The sequence below is a fragment of the Hirundo rustica genome, chromosome 11, assembly GCF_015227805.2.
Source record: "Hirundo rustica isolate bHirRus1 chromosome 11, bHirRus1.pri.v3, whole genome shotgun sequence".
Classification (NCBI taxonomy): Eukaryota; Metazoa; Chordata; class Aves; order Passeriformes; family Hirundinidae; genus Hirundo; species Hirundo rustica.
This window is the reverse complement of record NC_053460.1, coordinates 8,203,512-8,222,505: the sequence shown is the minus strand read 5'-3', so window position 1 is coordinate 8,222,505 and position 18,994 is coordinate 8,203,512. Positions and strand designations below refer to the sequence as shown.

At 46.3% G+C, this 18,994-nt stretch overlaps 2 protein-coding genes across 2 annotated transcripts; one reads left to right on the top strand and one right to left on the bottom strand.

The window, feature by feature from the left end:
* Window positions 1–1,673: 1,673 nt before the first annotated feature.
* NUDT21 (nudix hydrolase 21) lies at window positions 1,674–8,983 on the bottom strand. The gene is made up of 7 exons (XM_040075004.1): window positions 8,747–8,983; window positions 6,429–6,629; window positions 5,186–5,249; window positions 4,433–4,522; window positions 3,691–3,766; window positions 3,217–3,331; window positions 1,674–1,960 (listed from the first exon to the last, which is right to left on the bottom strand). The coding sequence occupies exons 1-7, from the start codon at window positions 8,860–8,862 to the stop codon at window positions 1,939–1,941; spliced, it is 684 nt and encodes a 227-aa protein (XP_039930938.1). The 5' UTR covers window positions 8,863–8,983; the 3' UTR covers window positions 1,674–1,938.
* A 131-nt stretch (window positions 8,984–9,114) lies between these two features.
* On the top strand, window positions 9,115–17,626 carry OGFOD1 (2-oxoglutarate and iron dependent oxygenase domain containing 1). Its single transcript, XM_040075003.2, has 13 exons — window positions 9,115–9,265; window positions 9,362–9,507; window positions 9,602–9,648; window positions 10,120–10,220; window positions 10,616–10,732; window positions 11,525–11,616; window positions 12,682–12,807; window positions 13,134–13,247; window positions 13,558–13,637; window positions 13,765–14,060; window positions 14,937–15,059; window positions 15,905–15,963; window positions 16,526–17,626. The coding sequence occupies exons 1-13, from the start codon at window positions 9,115–9,117 to the stop codon at window positions 16,685–16,687; spliced, it is 1,614 nt and encodes a 537-aa protein (XP_039930937.1). The 3' UTR covers window positions 16,688–17,626.
* Window positions 17,627–18,994: the final 1,368 nt, after the last annotated feature.

Sequence of the window (18,994 nt, the reverse complement as noted above, 5' to 3'; positions counted from 1 at the left end):
CGCGGAGCCCTCGCCACCGCCCGGCCCCGGCCCGCCGCGCTCCCCCGGCTCAACGCCCGCCCCGCTGCCCCTCCCCGGGGCCGGGCGAGCCGCCCCCGCCGGAGAAAGGAAAGAGACCGGGCCCGAACCCCCCGCCCCGGCTCCGGGCGCCGCGTCCGCCCGTCACCCCTCGCGCTGAGTCACGGCCGGGGCGGTGCTTCCAGCGGCCCGGCCCTGCCCCGCACCCCCCGCGCCCGGGACAGCGGCCGCACCGCCGGCCGCCCGTGGGGGAACCGGAGGGGCCTTCGGGAGCCCCCAGACCTACGGGCAGGGGGGCAGAGAGGAGCGGGAAGAGACTGCAGGAGCAGCGCCCTTCCACAGGCAGCCTGGAATAAGAATTAGTCTCACAAACTACCGTGTGGTGAGGTGAGAAGTGCTCTAAGTGCCAGGGCTCAAAAGCTGCACTCTGCTCCTTGTTCTTGCAGCACCTGACTTCCAGACTTCCACCTGCCCTTCCTTACTTCCACGGGCAAAAAGGGTTCTGTTTTCCACTCTCCTACTATCTTTATTTCCACCAGCTAGCAGCTAAGAAACCATACGTTCTACTCACCATCTGTCTGGGCCTTCCATCCATAGGATCAAAGTGAACAGCCCTTGCACTACCCTTTCCCAGCATTTTGCAGTACATTTGCTTGCCATACTGCACAGCTTCAATTTGACCAAAGCACCAAGCTGTCAGGATTGTTCTGTACATTGCTTACCAGTGCAGATGGCAGCAGAGCCAAGCACTTTGGCAAGATTCAGTTCTCTTGGCAGCAGGCACTCTCCAACCCTGCCTTCATAAAAGAGGACAGTGCACAAGCAACAGTGCATCTTCTGATCAGAGGCAGAACTTGGAAACAAATCTTTTAAAGACTCATTAAGCAAAATTATGGAAGACTAAAAGCATTGGGAAGTGTCGCATCCAACTGGACTGCACATTTAGCCAAGCACGTAAAAACCCCCAAATAAGAAAGATTGATGTTTACTGCCTACAAGAGACTGAAATGTTGAGAAAAAGCAAAATTGTCAGTATCCCTTGCAGGATGAGACAGCACAGGACAGCATAGCATGGAACCACTTGCATGTAGCATTGGCTAAGTGCTTCAGCATGACCCTAATTCTGTCCCATAGGGAAGAATATACAAAATTAACTTCTCTTTCCCTGTTTTAATGATATCTCAGACCAGTCCAACAGAACTTTTGGGATTGTTACTGTCTTAAGGGGGCACTGAAGAAACAGATGTATGCTGCATCTCCTCCAAGCCCTGTACAAACAGATCAGTTCTAGTAAAAAAGGTAAAGGCTACACTTGCCTTTAAGTACTCATTTTCCCTCAAAAAAAGTAGTTCTGGTCTCCAAGTTAATTAAGACTCAAAATTATATTGAACCCACTTATGCTATTTCATTTCTCCCTGATCCTAGGGATATCCGCTGCTCAGGGATAGAGATCACAGCATCTGAATGGGCCCTGAATGGCTGAGCGCCTCCTCATTCCACGATCATCTGTATTCCTGAAGTAATAAAGTTTCAAATATGCACCTAGAAGCAGGAGACAATAAGGAAAAATAAAACAACTATTAAACAGGAAAAAAAAAAAAAATATATATATATATAAAAATATATATATAATAAAACCAAACCCAAGACAAACAGAATCTTAACCATATTTTTTAATGTTGTACAAAACAAAAAAAAATGGTGAGTATTACAATGAAAAGGGACGGGTAGCCCATTGCCATCTCTCTCGCTAAACAGTTGAGATTCACTTCACTGCTCATACCATAGAATGTTTAGTGGCCCTCAGGAACAAAACAACTTAAAAAAAATCCTTGTGTCACACGTATTCGTTTCTCTACAGTTCAAAGCTGTGCTCACAGAGACTGCTTCTTCTACTGGAGTCTTCAGGTATATAGGAATTCAGTTGTAAATAAAGTTGAACCTAAAATTAAAAGGATTATACCAAGTGAGGAATTTTCATCATTTTTTTAAGGGCATTTTTGAATAAAAAAGAAATGTTTTGTTTCTGCTTTGGATAAGCCTCCACCTGACAGGACAAAAGTGCATTTTTTAATAAGATAGCTTTACAGTATAGCAGGGAGCATAATTTTTAACAGCCAATCCTACACCAGCATTGCACAACTGTCTCTTATGGTTGCAGAAGAACTAATTATTAACATTTCATCTCTTAAAACAGGTTCATAGATATATAAATCACAGTGAGAGTTATTTACATTCCTCCATCAGCAACTCTTCTGCAGCATTTCTGCTGCCAGGCTAACCTTACATGTTCCAAGAGGAACATCCAGACATAATGAAGAGAGAATTTTTCCCAGCTAAGTTTCATAAATAACTGTGGAAGCAAGCATCCATCTCAGCTTCCAGAGGCCCAGCCTTTGGATGTGTCTGTTGCACCACTACTCAACCTGTATGACAGTGTTTTGCTGGTACTCAAGAGGAAGTACCTGCTGTCTTTAGAGGAGGGGAAGCCAAAATTTGGGCTAGAGAGAAAAATACTCAGCAGGAAACAAGAATATTATGGGCAACACCAGTGCTAACATTCTGCTAAAATTCTTTAGTCATCATAGTTGGTGCATGATAGAACTGCTTCCCTGAGGAAGACCTGGCAGGCTGGGGGACTCCTGGAATGCCTGAACATTCTCTCAAGTAAGAGACCAGTGAGACTAGTGAGCTCTGGAGAGACAAGACACAAGCCACTTCCAGGTAAGAAAGTCAAAGCATACATACATTGCAAGAGAAATGAAAAAATACAGCTATCCCTACAGATACTTGTGTCATAAAGATGCTACACTTCATTAACTCTATTAGAGTGTGTAAAAAACCAACCACATTTAAACAGCACAAAGCTGTGATAACATGCACACCTAATTCAGTGCTTCAAACTCACATCCTGGCTTTAACTCTCCAGCTGTCCCCAATAGCTACAAGAAGCTGTTCCTCAGTCTGTGCAGAGCCCCATCCTCACTATCTTCCGTCTTCCTTAGCTACAACTGCTAGGTAGGGCTTTGGTGCTAGCCAGTTGTGATCAGTGCCTTGAAAGTGTCAATCACAGCTCATCTGAAGCACAATCTTTGGGATAGATGCCACCTTTTAAAGTTGGTTTCAGTAGTACCTTGCCTTGCTCTGGTGTCCCACAGCAAACGTGCTCCCAAGAACCATTATACAAATACAACACACCTGCTCAAAAGTTGAGGAAGGCTGGAAATAATGGGTCCATATCCTGGTGCATTGTCATAGAGCTCAAACAATGGTGCAGCAACCAGCTTGTAGTTTTTGGGAACTGCAAACAAAGCTAAAAACAAATACAAGCTGATGAATCAGAAAAACCAGCACACATTCAGCCAAGGTATCAGTGCCACATAGACCTCAAAACAAGTTCACTACATGGAGCACTCAAGCAGGTTTATTCCTTTTTTAGTTAAATGTGGGATTCACATGCTGTGCACAGACTGATGCAGGAGCAGGAATGAAAATTTACTAGCAACTCGTGTTCAAAGGATCAGCTACCTTCAAAACAAATACCAGCATTTAACTTTGTTAGTGATCAACTACAATTGCAAGCATACAATCACAACTCGGTTCTCCTTGTGTGAAATGCAAGCATTTAAACATAGTTACAAATACAACCCTTTGATGCAAACCAGCACTTACCCTTTTCTTGAAGCTGGACCAAAAAAAGCTTTTTGTGTTCTTTTGGCTTTGTAATATGAGCTGGGATATATGGATACTAGAAGAAAAATGGTAAAAAACAGTTGTACAGAGCTTTGAAAATATTGTGTAATCTTAAGTGCTACTTTATAAATTATCAAGCCCTGTACAAGCTTTCAGTGTGTCATATATTCTTTCTTGGCATCAAATAAAGAAAACCATTTTCATAAGAAAGTACTTAAAAAAGGAATGCTGTTGCTGTCACAACCATTGACTGGCTCTAAAGTGGCACCAGTACTCATGAGCAGTTAAAACAACCCAATAAAACAGAAATGCATAAAAGCAAACTAAGCAAGGTCTTTCAATATTAAAGCCCTTAGAAACAGAGTAAGTGAGACTAATTTATTCACAGGGCATCTATTCCTTAATCAGCAGTGCAAGAGTCTCCATTGTGGCTACAAAAGGAATTTAAATGGTGCATCTGTTTCAGCATAGAACTGGAAGCTACTACATCCAGTGGTTTCTCATCCATCAGGACAGGTATGAGAAGGGAGACAGGAATTTCCATTAAAAAATAAGGCTGTAGTTTCTCTTCAGTCACAGAAAGGAGATGAACTAGCTAAAACCCAGGAAAACTAACTGCTCATGCAGCAAGTACTCAAGAAGCCCATCTGGAAGGTTGAAAGCTTTTAGAAGTATGAAGAGAACTTGACCAAAGAAGATGAAAGCCCACGGGAGTACTCACCTGTGGAGGTTCAAAGTTTGGTCTCCACCAGTTGCCAATGCAGTCATCAATCACCCAGTCTTGCTGAACACCATCCTGACGACCCAGTATCTATCAAAAATCCAGTACTAATCAGACCTCAAACTACCTCAAGGAAATTCTTAGTACACGCATACTGGAAGGACAAAGATTTGCTGTAATATGTGTCAGATGTAGTTCATAACTGCTCTGAGAAGCTTTCATTAGAATTGTGGAGTATTTTTGTATAAAGTGAGATTTTTTTTTTTTAGTAAAAGCCTGACCTGGTAGGACAAGGGCACTCTAGAAAGCTTTTCAAAATCTATGCTGTAGTCAGTTGGACTGAGTTCTATCAGACCAATGGGAAGAATGAAATACATTGTTCCATTATCTAGCAGAATTAATTTAGCTGCTTGGAGAAAATGGTGCTTTGGGAGGACTATCTCAAAGGCAAGTTCCCATCAGCTGTCCTCCACAATATATTTTATTGCTCATCTCTACACTCACTTGCCTGAAGCCAGTCAGAAAGCAAAGCTGTAAATGAACACAGGACTTGAGCAGCGGGTAGGAGTCAACCACACTCATGATGGAGATAAATGAAACCTTGACTGCTTTATTTGTTAACTACCTGAGAACATCACAAAAGCAATAAAATAACAACAGTGGTAAGAAGACTTGTCTAATGCTTTAGCTTATTCTGGTAATTCTAAAATAATGCAACATCCTGCTATAGCAACATAATGAAAGAAAACAGACCTCTGTCATTAAGCGTTTGAGCCCTTCTACTTCATCTTCTCCTGGATTCAGTTCACCACCAGGTCTGTTAAAATAGTTAATGGTGAAAGCCAAAGTTATTTTATTGCATTTACCAATTTTCACAGGCAAGTTCCAGTGTGCTTCCAGGCAAGGAGTTACAAATTCACTTATGGCTTTTAAGTCAGAAGTTCCAAATCTAGCTTTGCTGAATTTGAAGATAGCAGGACAGCTTTCACCAAAACCTAAACTAAAATGGCTATTTATGTCCCTTATAAAAATAACCATTGCATAAAATACTTTCAGTTCAGCAGACCAAAGCATAACAACAGACATGATAATAACTGGGACACTTAAAGGGTAAAGTTTTGAGAATAACACCCAGAAGCTGAAGGGCTCTGAAGAGCTGTAAATACTGCCTGTATTTGTTCTTATCACAAAACCATCACTCACTGAAACATACAGAAAGCAGAAGATAAAACTCATGTGGGGAAATGATGCAGGATTACTCATTTTCATCATTACAGCATTTTGCAAATCATTTCAGTCTTGCCTAGTTTGTCCACCACAACCCTTCAAATCAAGATATCAAAAACGAATCTAGATGTAAAATCAGACTTAACACACACACGAAATTGAGAACAATATAAAATGTTGAAACAGAAGAACAAGAACACAAATAAGGTAACATGAGACAAGTCAAGGCCATCTAGTATAAAAAGAATAATCACCACCATCACTACAATCACATTCAAACACTAAAACTTCACTCTGGCTGTGGTAACTATGAGATGAAGTGAAGCAATTTTCTGAAATTTAGATGCTTACCTTTCTTGCTATCCCAGCTCAGCCATTAGTTTGTAAGCAGGTATCATTCTGCATTTACAGAGGGTCAGTCCTTGACATCCACTTACCCATTTTTGTGGGCACAGCATAAGCTACTGAAGCAAAACAGCTTTCACAATGCAAGTACAACACACCAACTGCTGATCATGAGTTTAAACAAGATTTTACTGTAGTGATGCGCTGTAACTAAAATTCCCAGTCAGTCCCCCTCATAAGCAGAGTCAAACATACTTTAGATGAAAACCTCATACATTCAAAAATTACTTTCTAGACTAAGTCTTTACAAGCAATGAATCCCATTCAAAACATTGAGCCACAGTTGGCCACAGTTTAACCTCTAGCCACCTTTTATGATCTGTGACAACAAACTGAAGTTAACACTTAAGAAACAGACACTTACAGCTTGAAAAAAGTTGTACCCAGCTGCAGTAACAGCACATGGGGCAGCCTATGCTCATGCACAATCAGAACTCCTTCCACTGTCCGCCTCATGCCAATCTTGTCAAACTCTTCTCTCATGCGCTGAAACCGAGCTGCCACGGAACTGTCCTTCTCATAGAGAGGCTCCTTTGTGCCAAATGTGTAATTTGTCAGAGGATACCTGTAAGGAAGAGAAAAAATGTTACTGCATAACAAGAAATCTAACTTGAAATCACCATGACACAGCATCTAGCCTGAGGTAAACCCTTCACTGCTTGATGGGTAAGTCAGTGCTGGGCTAAAATCTTTGTTGGTGGCTTATGAGGCCCCAGGGAGATCTGCATTATGGAACACACAAGCACAGATAGTCCTGTTGAGCTGCACACTGCTGCTGTCAAAAGAAGGAAAAGAAGCACCGAACCAACTGTCATTCAACAGCCACCCTCTTTGATCACACTGCAGGGAAAAGGCAGCTGAAGCTCTGAAAGGAGCTGGAAAAAAGACTGGAGAAAAAGCTCCGCTGAGAAGGAAGGAAGCTGCACAGGACTGCAGTTTTTCTGCAGATGTAATGAGAGCCTGAGAACTAAACTGTTAGAAGTGGTTTTGTTTTGAAGTGGGTAATCAGACATGTGGATCACAGAAGAGGAGAAGTGCTGAGTTTCTGAGTACAGGGTTGGAAGCCTGAGGTAAGAACAAGAGTGTGAGCAGATCCCTCTGTCGGGCTGGTGCTGGGCCCCTGCACTCTGGCGACAGTGCAGCGGAAACCCAGCGATTTCTGCAGGTAAGAGGGACTGAAAACAGAAAAGAAAGGAATGGTTAGGCAAGAAATGGGTCAGTCCAAGACAGCAGAGGGCAACAGGGGAGTGTTACTGTACAACTAAATCCATGTAACAGAGAGGTCTGTTGGCAGGAGACCTGGAGGAAAGACAAAACCACCCACCTAAGTCAAATGGGAGAAAAAAATGGTTCTGGGCAGAGCAGTGATGAGTTATCACCATGATCTTACTGACTTGTGGCACACAGCAACTGAATTAACAGAATAAATGACTGATCTTATGTTTTCCTTGAGATGCTTCTTGGCATGGATTTTTTCCCCAAACATGTCAAACTTTAGTAGCATACACTCTTCCCCCCTCAAATTCTAGCCTCCCTCCTCCTCCAATTTTCCTCATGTTTCACAGTGGTTAAAATAACAAGCTAGTTGCTATTGTTAGAGCTTTTTCTCATGTAGACAAGTGAGCCAAAACAACCAGTTTCCAAACCACAGATTCATTTACTAACAAGCTCCCCCACTTTCAATTACAGTTTAAAACCATCTACATTTCTTTTTCCATTCATTTCCATTTTTAGATACACAAACGGCTTTAATAATAACAGCCTATTACTCTAACCCATACTATACTAATGTGGGTGCATTAGTCTATACATCAAAACCCTCAACGTAAAAAAATGCTGCTGATAACACAACTTCATGATGAGTCTTTGCTTCAGAAACCCAACAGAAATATTCCAGTTTCTGAAATTTTGAACTTTCACACGACTCTGTGAATAAACTCAGCTACACAAAAGTGTCAGCGATTAAAGCTAAAATTGGAATATTGACTGCTGCAGCTAATATTTGCTGGTTTTCGCAACTTGACAGATGCACGTAGCAAAGAACACGTCCCAGATCCACCAGAGTTTACTGGAAGAAGCAGAAATATGGCTTCTCATAAAAAATACATGAATACTTATTAGTAAGTAGTTTCTATCTATGACGATCTTCTGTGGTAGCCAACACTCTGAATTTTAACTCCAACACCTGTACCAGACAATCCACAAACACCAGGCACATCCAGCCACATCCTACTGACTTCCTAGGGTCAGCCAAAATCCCAGCGAGGCCAAGAAAAAACCCTGCCTCTCTCGGCCGCCTTTCTGGATGCCTATGAGAGCGCGAAAACGTCTGTGATGCTCAACACACTAAAATCTTTCCTGTGTTATTTGGGGTTCACACCTCCCGAGCCAGACGCTGTTTCTAAGCACTAAGGCGTTTACCCCAAATACTCCACACTCCCCCGATGCCCTCGGTACCCTCAGCGCGGCTCAGCAGCCCCTGTGAGGGGGGCGATCCCCCATCGGCACACGGGCTGTGCCGCCACTGTGCCCGCAGCCCTCGGAAGGGTCGGGGCCCTCCGGACCTCGCACGGCGGGCACTGAGGGAAAACCGCGTCGAGCCTGTTGCGCGAGCGGGGATGAGCTCGCCAGCGGGGCGGGACGGGAGGGGGCAGAGCCGGGCAGGCCCGAGGCGGCGCTCACAGGTTGATGGTCCTTTCCAGCGTGAGCGGCTTCGTCTGCTGGATGTACTTGTTCCCGAACTGGTTCACCCCGCGGGGCCAGCCGGTCTGCGAGCGGTTGGGCGGCACCACGGACATGGCGACAGGCGGCGGGAACAGGCGGCGGGAGCGGCCGATCAGTTCTGGGCGGCGGGAGCGGCGTCCGCCATTAACGCCCGCCCAGCCCTCATCGCCGCGCGCCGCCTGCCGGGACACACCGCGCTCCGTCCCCTCCTCTCCTCTCCTCCCTCATTGGCCAGCGGCTTCCCGTCCGGTCCCCGCGCGATGCGATTGGCCACCGCGGGGGGAGCGCGGGGGCCGCAGGGAGTTGCAGTCCGGTAGGACGCTACCATGGCCACCAAGCGTGGCGGAGCGGCGGCGTCAGCGCCGGCGAAGCGCGGGAAGCGCGAGGCGCGCGCAGAGCTCTGCGCGGCCCTCGGGGACGCGGTGCTGCGGGAGCGCGCGGGGGCGGCCTGGGCCCGCGGGGAGCGGCTCCGGCACGGTACGGCCCGGCCGGGCCCGCGGGGAGCGGCTCCGGCACGGCACGGCCCGGCCTGGCCGGGCTCCCCGCCCCTCACCGACGGCCTTTCCCTTGCAGAAGCGGTGGTGCTGGAGCCGGCCCCCTTCCGGCACTGTGTCATTCCCGGATTTCTGGCGGGCCCAGCTTTCACGGAGGCGCTGCGGGATGAACTGCTGGGCCTCGGCTTCCGCGGGCGGCGCAACGACCTCCTCTCGCTGCGGCAGGTGGGCCCAGGGCCGAGCTGTGAACCGGGCCAAGCTGAGCCGAGCCGAACCACCCTAACCCCCGTCCCTTCTTCTCTTCCATGGGCCGCCGCAGTCCGAGGAGCTGGGGGCATGCCCGGAGCCCCACGTCGCCGCCCTGAGGTAAAGCGTAGGCTCGGGGCTTTGCCCGCTCAGGTTGTGGGGAAGAGCCGTGGTGGCTCCACAGGGAAGGCGATTGCAGGATGTGCTTGCGGTGTAGCTGCCTCCTGCACCCGTACTCGGGCCAAAAAACGGTCCTGGAGCACTGAATCTGCTCTGTGCTTGTCATGGGCACTGAAGTCTGTTCAGCTTCCATCCGTACTCAGCTCTCCTCCCTCTGTCACCTCTGAAACACTTCCCGGTGCACCCTCCCACTGGTTGCATGCTTGCTGCTGGTTATTGCCAACAGTGCTGTGAGCACTGCGCTGTTTCCCTGGCCAGCACCTGTGTGGTTTTACAGGAGCGCACTGTCACTCACAACAACAGCACCTATAACTTTTTAAATAATTGGCAGGGAGACAATAAATTAGTTTTGTCTATGGTAGTATGTTTTATAACACAGGAGGACATTTAACTTTGTACTTATCTTTTCAGGCATGCTCTATGTGAAGAATTCCGAGCGTGGCTTTCTGCTGTGACCCAGATAGTGCTGGAGCCAACTATTGACATATCCTGTGCTAAATATGAATATACTGGTCAGTCTATAAGTGTCCTTTCCCTAAAGCTTCTGTGCATGTATAGGGAACAAAATGTCTATAGAATACCTAATTTTATTCTAGTTCTAGAGGGTCCCAGAGGCTGTCAGCAGCAAAACAGTGTCTGAAAATGAAGTACAAATGATGAAAAAACTGTTGTTGGTGTATAACTGCCTGTACTCTCAGAGTGACCCATTTGTTAATTGTAGTGCAGTCCCACAGAAGAGACTTGCACATCTCAGGCTGGCAATGCTGATGAGTGAAAATGCAATTCTTGGAAAGAACATGTTTTTTCTTGTCATATCCTTGCGGGGACAAAGCTGGGAAGCAGTTGTTGGAATGAGTCATGCATGTACTGGAAAGATGCCACAGCAGCAAAACGCGTGTAATTGCAGATGTCTTGCTGTGCCACGACGATGAACTGGAAGGTCGGAGAATCGCTTTCATCCTGTACCTTGTCCCACCCTGGGAGAAAAGTGACGGGGGAACCTTGGATCTGTACAGCACAGACGGTAAAAACTCCAAGCTCAGCCTCAGGTGGACGAAAAAGATGAAGCTTATGTGCCCCTTGCAGCAGCTCTCACGTCAGACAGTGGAAGGGAGACAAAGAGTTTCTCCTTTGTTCAGGGAAGCTGATGTATAAGTAAAACGTGCCCTTAGGGATAGGCTTTAGCATGCTTTGCAGACAGTGCTAACAGACAACAGCAGACAAACTTTTGGAAGGGTCAAGAGTAAAGGCAAGATGGAAGCAATGCCAGTAAATGTGCCTGGAACTCCAGAGTGATGACAGTACCTTCCCTTTCCAGCGGTAGAACCACAGAATGGTTTGGATTGGTAGGGATCTTAAAGTTCATCTTGTTCTAACCCACCTGCTGTAGGCAGGGACATCATCTACTAGACCAGGTTGCTGCAAATCCCATTGAGCATTTCTAGGATGGGGCATCCGCAGCTTCTCTGGGCAATCTGTGCCAGTGCCTCACTGCTCATAGTAAAGAATTCCTTTCTAATTTCTAGTTAATCGAAACCCACCTTGTTTGAAGCCACTCCCCTTTGTTCTGTTACTCCATTCCCTTGTCTGTCCCAAGTACTTCTACAGCACTCTTGGCAGCTCCTTTTGGCACTGGAAGAGGCTTTAGGTTGCCCCATAACCTCCAAGCTGAACAGCCCCAACTCTCTTCCTGTCTCCATGCAGAGGTGCAGATTCCTCACCAAGCCCTTGCTCTGAGCTCTGTCCCACCAGTTACAGAGTCATGAAATCAGAAGTCTCAGTTCCTGTCTTAACCAGGGTATGTTTTCTTCCTCAGAACACTTTCAGCCACAGCAAATCACCAAGTCATTAGTGCCTTCATGGAACACACTGGTTTTCTTTGAAGTGTCTCCAGTCTCTTTCCACCAGGCAAGGAGCTGTCTCTTGTTAATTTTTTAATCCTCATTGTTGTGGTTATTCATTCTGTGTGTTATTAAAATCCTGATGGGGGGGGAGAAGAACTGTGGGTAGAGTAGATATTCATGCTAAGTGCTGTGTGCTAAAGAGAGGGCTTCAAGGACTTTAAGGAGGACAAGAACCAACAAACCCAACTTTAAACCATCAGCCTAGCTGCATCATTCTGGGAGAAAAAAAAATCAATTTCTATTCTGTGTTACTATTCTGGTAAGCCACTGCTGTGAATTTAGCTCTCACTTGTTTCTGTTTGTTGGCTTGTTTTAAACTAGCTCACTTCTTTGATATGGTGGTCATGACTTTACTCCAGAAGAGCTCCTCAAGCCATCCATCACCTTGCCAACAGTGCAAGGGCACGGTGCAGATCTGGCTGTACCCTCTCAGACATGGTTCAGACATGGTTCAGTGCCCTGCAGCAGAAATGCTGATACAGTTAAGGAGTACTCTGTGACATTTGTCAGGAGAATGCCATGGAACAGGATGAATAATTTGGGGATCTGCATGACACAAACACCTGACTGAAATCTGACACTCTTGTGTACCTGAGAGTACCAGGGTATACCAAACAGGGCCAGAGAGCAGAAGGCTGGAGAGGAAGATGATCAGTGATACAGGTTGGGCATATCTTGACCTAGGCCACTTAGGGGGTTATTTTTGTGTCAGATATATCTTGCAGTTGTTAATTACAGCGGCATCTACTTGGTCACTGCCCTGATTGTTTTCAGGTAGTGATTTAATTTCGTCTTTAAAATCCACGACTCAAAGCTCTTAGAGGGAAAGAGAGAATGGATTCTCTGTGAGCTTAGAGTAAAAGCTTAGACTGGAATTCTGGCAACCTGCAGTGGACTTCAGGACAATAGACCTCTCTCTGATAATCTGTCCTGGTCTAGCCCTGTCTGACATTTCTGTGTATGCAGTGGGCTCTCTGGGGCCGAGTCCCTCTCCTGTCCCAAGTCTGCACGGTCCCTGTGGTGCCTGGTCCCTGTCTGACCAGTGGCGTGCTGCCCACCGCTGTTGCAGGTGTCAGAAGTTGTGTCGCACAAGTGCCGCCTGTCAGTGAGCGGTTGGTTCCACGGCCCGTCTGTGGCCAGACCCACACGGCACGTTGAAACCCCCTTGGCCAGGAGCCCACACATCCCCTATGATGTGAGTAACAAGCCTACATCTGCATAGCTGCACTTCTGCCTCTGTCCTGTAATACCTGTTTGGGAATGCATCAATGCACTGGGGCTGCTTTAATCTTTATCCCATTCTCCCTTTTGTTTCCTGTCCGTATTTGTATCCAGTTTCTTTCTTATGCATCTTTGTATGTTTTGCATACCTACAGTAGTTCAGAGAATGTGATGAATACCTGTGGTGCAGTGGAGTGTGTTTGTGTGTAGGGATCCAGCCCTGTGACCAGCTCGGTATGGGGAATTGGGGCATCTTCTTCACTTTTGAAAATTCAGTGTTCTAATTTATTTCCCTTCTAGCATGAAATATTGTATGAGTGGATCAATCTAGTTTATTTGGACATGGACTCCCAAGCTCAAATCCAGGAGGAATTTGAGGAGCGATCAGAAATTCTCCTGAAAGACTTTCTTAAGGTGAGCCCAGTGGTTCAGTTTGATGTGATCTGCCAGAACTGGTCAGAGGGCTGGCAGGTACCACATGGCACAAAGGCTGGGAAAGGGCTTGCTTGCACATCTGTTAAAACACCTAAGTTTCACACCTAAAGAGGAATGGACAATGGTGACCTCCAGAGGCCCTTTCCCACCTCAATCTGATTTTTGTGGAATGATTCCCTCTGACTGCCTGTACACTGCTGCATGGGGACTCAGCAAAAATAAAACACTCGTCCTCAACCTTCTTTTCCTGGGAGCTAAATGTTAACATTTCTGCATCCCTTTTGCCTAGAAAGAGAAATACCAACTACTGTGTGAAGCATTGGAGAGTAAAGAGATCCAGTGGAGTAGTCGGGGGCCAGCCAATAAAAGGTGGGGAACAACAGCACGCTGCACCTGGTGATCAGGAGCTGCCATGAGGCTGCACTGGTCAATGCTGTCCCTCTGGACATGGTCCTTGTTGGCTCTCCCACAAGGAGATACATCTGCTGTCTTTCAGACTCTATGAGGCAGCAGAGGAAGACAGCCTCCCTGACACTGTGAAAAAATTCCTGCAGCTGCTGCGCTCTGAGGCCTTGTTTTTACTGCTTTCCAACTTCACTGGCCTAAAACTGCACTTCCTGGCTCCCTCTGATGAGAATGAAGATGCTGGGGAGGGACAAGCAGCAGACACCACTGGACACAGCAGTGCCAAACCTGAGCAGGAAGAGACTGAACAGCCAGCTAATGGCAATCCCCATCAGCCACACCAGCCTGAGAACACCCCTGAAGCACAGGATGGTGAGATGCAGAGTGGTGAGTAGAGCAGCAGTAGTGTGAAAGGATTCAAACAAGATTCTCGGTGATTTTCATGGCACTAGTGTTTCACCTTGTACTGCAATCAGCACAAACATGGGACTTGAGGCATGTTAGACTGATTATCTGAAATCAGTGAACCATTGCAGAAGAATTTGGAGTAAATCAATGACTAATTTGAAGATACCAGTTTGAACCACATATCTAAGTCTTAAGGGTGGAACTTTAGGGGGGGTCTGTTAATCTTTTGTTAATAGTTATGTGGTTTCTACATCTACATACCCCTGCTTCATATTAAGCATATTCTTGTATGAAATAATAAATCGAAAAGAGAAAGGTGAGCAGGTCAGAAGTAAAACAGTTTTAGAATTAGAAAACTGATAACCTAAAACTAGGATTCAGCCTTTCAGAAAACACTGTCAGCCTAAACCACCACTTAGTTGTCAGCAGTGACAACTATCAAAGGTTAGATTAATTTTGGATTTTGATTGGTGACGTTTATTTAAAACAGTGGCTCTGAAGTTTAAGGGTAGAATTTTTGAAAATATTCATCCTGCACTAAGTCAGGCAAGTTAGTGGACACTGGTATAAAAGTTAATAAAAAACCAAGTCCTACAGAAAAAATCCCACCAGAACACTTACCAGGAACAAAGGCTGTATGGAGCAAATCTTGGTCCCTCTCACATGTTGTTCAAAGTACCTAACCTAATGTCATCTCTAGGAAAGATATTGACATGTGATCTGTGGTTTTACCCTTTTTTTACTGGGGCCAGCAGACAATTTCACAGTGGTGTGAGATCACTGAGCTCCTCACATGCTTTGAGCTCAGCTGATGTGGTTTCATGGCTTTCCCTGGGTGTTTGTGCCCTCTCCTAGGCTCGGGCACCCCTGTGTGTGTGGGGGAGCTGCGCCGCTGGACCCACGGGCACTACACTCTTGTGCACGACTCTCAAGCCACAGAATTTGCTCTTGACCTGCTTTTTTTCTGTGGTTGTGAAGGTAAGTGGATGAGAGAGAGGTGTCAGACTCTCCTTTTACAAGGTTTGCATAAAGGAATGAATTCTAAGTTCTCAGCAGTGCTAAAACAGCCAAAATTTCCCTGCTTTTTCCTACAGAGAAGGTATCTGTAGACTTTGTCCTAATCCTCACTTCAGCAAAAACCCTGGTTTCAGTAGTCCTGATGCAAAGGTTTGGGATTGTGGCCTTGGAATCATTTCTGTCCTTTCCCGCTTGCGCCAGGAGGTGGCGCTTGGGCAGAGGGAAAGGCTGAGCCTCGCAGACCTTTCCTCTCCTAAGCAATAGCTCACAATGGCTCTGGGCACGCTGGAGGGTCAGGTGGCCACTGCCCACCAGGAGTGTTCCACCCCCTTCCTCATCGGAATTTTCACTACACCTCCAATTCGCAAAGCCCAGGGTTTTCAAAAGTTACTTTAGGCATGTCTAATGCATTTTGGGTTGATTGCTAGTTAGATGTGGTAAAAGAAAAATCTAAACACAAGCATTTTAGACCAGATGAGGCCAGAATGTACATCTGCCACATACTGGTGATTATACTGAAATATATACTTTTTACTTTGGCATATCTGCTAGGGCAGAACTGTTCTACAGGTGAGGAACGGTGCACCAAACAACTTTAAATAGCCCATCTACCATAAAAGGCAAATCTAGTACATTTGCTTCAAGTTGTTTCTGAAGAGAAGAAAACAAATAGTCTGGCAGGAGGTAAATACTTACCTGTACCCAGTAGCTTCAGGCAGCGGGGTGAAAAAATGGCATCTCCTGGAAGGCTGCACGGAGCCTGGACAGCACTGAGGTTTCTAAGAATTTTTCTTTTCTATTTTAAGACTGGGATCCTGAATATGGTGGCTTTACTTCCTACATTGCTAAAGGTGAAGATGAAGAGGTAAGGACCTCAGATGTTAGCTGCAAATCAGATAAAACTGTTTAGGGTGGAGAGACATAATTACACTTTGTGACAATGCCAACATAATGCTGAGGGTGCTCAGGAGTGCACTGGAGCCTCCTTGCCCCAGTCGCTGCTCGTGGGTGAAGCTCTGGCCTCAGCTTCAAGAGGCTGCTGTTCACCTAAAGCATGAGACCTGAGCCCTGGTTGTGCCTCATAGCACTGCACCAGGGGCCATTTGGGAAGCCTGCCTTGAAGGGACACACAGCTGTAGCAGAGATAACACTGTTCCAGGGAAGTGCTGTTCACTGGGGTCACATTCAGCATCAATACAAGTGACAGTGCTGAGCAGTCATGCTACTAAGTCCAGAAGCCATTAATGTATAAAAATGCTTCAGGTAAAGGGTATAAAAATGAAAGTAGTGTCACAGTTCATTTTCTAACACCAGACCTTTGTTCTAACTAACGTTTGAAACTCTTAAGTTTTGTTTTCTCTTAAGAATTTTATAACAGCTATTTTTGGGAAACTGATTATTTCCTTCCTTATCTTTGTGTCCTTTAGCTGTTGACAGTGAATCCAGAGGACAACTGCTTGGCCTTAGTTTATAGAGACAAAGAAACGATGAAGTTTGTGAAATACATCAACCATCGAAGCTTGGCTCGGCTGAACAAGCATCCAGACAGAAGAGGATTTTGGGATTTTTCCTTTGTCTATTATGAGTGATGGTACAGTGTGACCACTGTCACAGAGAACTGTGGTGGGCAGGTTCCTACCCAGATGTTCAGCTCTGACCTAAGCACAGACAAACTGCTCATGCAGCTCCATCGCACTGCATAATGTGGGGGCAGGTGGTTTTTTTTAACTGCAAAAATGGAAATTCAGTCTTCTCCTGAGTCCATTGTAAGATGCTCTCATTTGCCTTTAATGCTCTGTGGGGGAGGTTGTCACACAACTGTCAGCTTTCCAGCTGTTCTCTCATGGGAGCAGCACAGTGGCATCTCTGACCCATCAGGGTGAGAATTACCACTGTACTTTGCCCTGAGCTGCTGACTGATTTTATTAAAAAAAAAAAAAAAGGAAATGGGTCAGTTAAATGTTTCACACACTGGTCAGGCAAGTTGTGTTACAAAATGCCCAAGACAGTTTCTGGGGCTTAACTGTGTTCCTGAGACAAAAACAAAGGAGCTGCCGTGGGAAATAAGAGGTTTTTCCAGCTGTGCAACTCTGGAGTTGGGAAGGAAGACAGTGAGGCTATAAAGGCACGGGGAAGGACTTGGCACCATAACAAGGAGCAGGATTTTATTATGCTAAGTGCTGTGCAGACAGACCTAGATGCAGCCCTTTTTCCAAAGAATTTACAAGCTGAACAGCCAAAAAGAAATCTGCTCCTGCACATTGTCCTTGGGTGGGTGTACAGACAGCTCCAGCCTCGGAACAGGGGTGAGGGACTGGAAGCAGGAATGAGGCAACTTACCTTTTACTGGCTTGGTATCCACAGGTAGTAGGGAGGTCACCTAGCAGCATGGCCTTTTAGTTGTGTCCTGGGCTCTGCTCGGCTTTAACATGGCTTCTGTCACTGGAGATCAGCTCAGATGTTTTGAGGCAGCAGCCAGCCAAGTCCTGTGGTAAACACTGCAAGAAAGGCACTGAGTGTGGCCTTGGTGCAACACCTCCTTGCATGTTTTCAATACTGTGCACCTGCCCCATATTCACCGCAAGCAGGACTGTGCCAGACTCACCTCTCAGGTGTCCAGCCCACCAAGAGGTGCAGCAGAGCTGTACCAATGCTTCAGGAGACAGAGTGCAGGACACCCTGCTTGAGGCTTGGTCCTGGCCTGCACCTGCTTGCCTGAAACTTTTGGCACTGAGAGACAGGTCTTTCAGCTCATGCAAGCCAGACAGCGCAGGCCACAGGCTTGCAGTAAGCTGGGAAGTGTGCATGTTTCATCACTCCTGTCTCTCCTGGGTGGGGAGAGGGTAGTTTTGGATTAAAGTCTGCTCCTTCTCCCATTCCAGGCCTGTTGTTGGGGGCCACCACAGTGGTCTAAGACCACAGCTAGCAGCACAGGAGCAGTAAACTCAAAGCAAGGCTCACTGTTGACATGAAATACTCTGCACCCATTCTCGAGTGGGTGGGATGTCTTGTGGGCATGTCTGCGTGAAGATACAGAAACACCTTCAGCTTCGACCCCAATACACAGAGTTCAAAAAAGGAATCCCTGCCATTGCTTCCAAGGGAAAGGTATCTCAGTCCCCACAGGTGCAGAGCAAGGGGCCAACACTGCTGGTAGCACTGTGCAGGACTCTAGTTCCAGTGTCAGTTCCAGATGATGAGCAGCTGCTCAGTTCTAGCTACTCCCTCGTGCTCTGTTGGGCGGGAAGGATGGCTGGGAGGTGGTTGCCCCGAGCTGCTGTCGCAAGATCTTGTTCATATTCTGACTCATTTCCCAAAGCCAGCATCTCTCTGCGCTGCCAAAACTCTTGCTCAGTTTTAATCTTCCTTTGCCACTTGCAAAGACAAGGAGATGAAGCTAGAAACAAATCCTGAAGTGAGGACAGAACTCTCAGAATCATGGTTTCTGAGGTATTTTTCTGCCTACTGGGGCAGTAGCTCTTCCTGGGAAGAAAGTAGTTCTTATTCTGAGCTCTCCTCTAGACCAAGACAAGTAATGGAGGTTTCAAAGAAAACCCCAAAATTATCTGGGTAGTCTGGAACAAAAGTGACAGACACCACAGCTATTCAGAGCATAGTCACTAGGCAAAGTTGGGAGTAAATTCATTAACAAAACAGTTACTTCTTTGACTGCATTGTGAGCCTAATGTGCTTGGTAGATCTTGGGACATCCTTCCAGGAGACTGGGAAGAAGTCAGACTCTTTAGAGCTTGCTGCTTTTTAATAATAAGTATTACACTAGAGGGCATACCAGCTTCTGCTTGAGCAAGCCCCTATCTACCTGATCACCCAAGGAACCACTCTTCTTCCTCCAGTGACTCAGGTGAAGTAATTTAAGAAGACAAATTTGCAGTTAG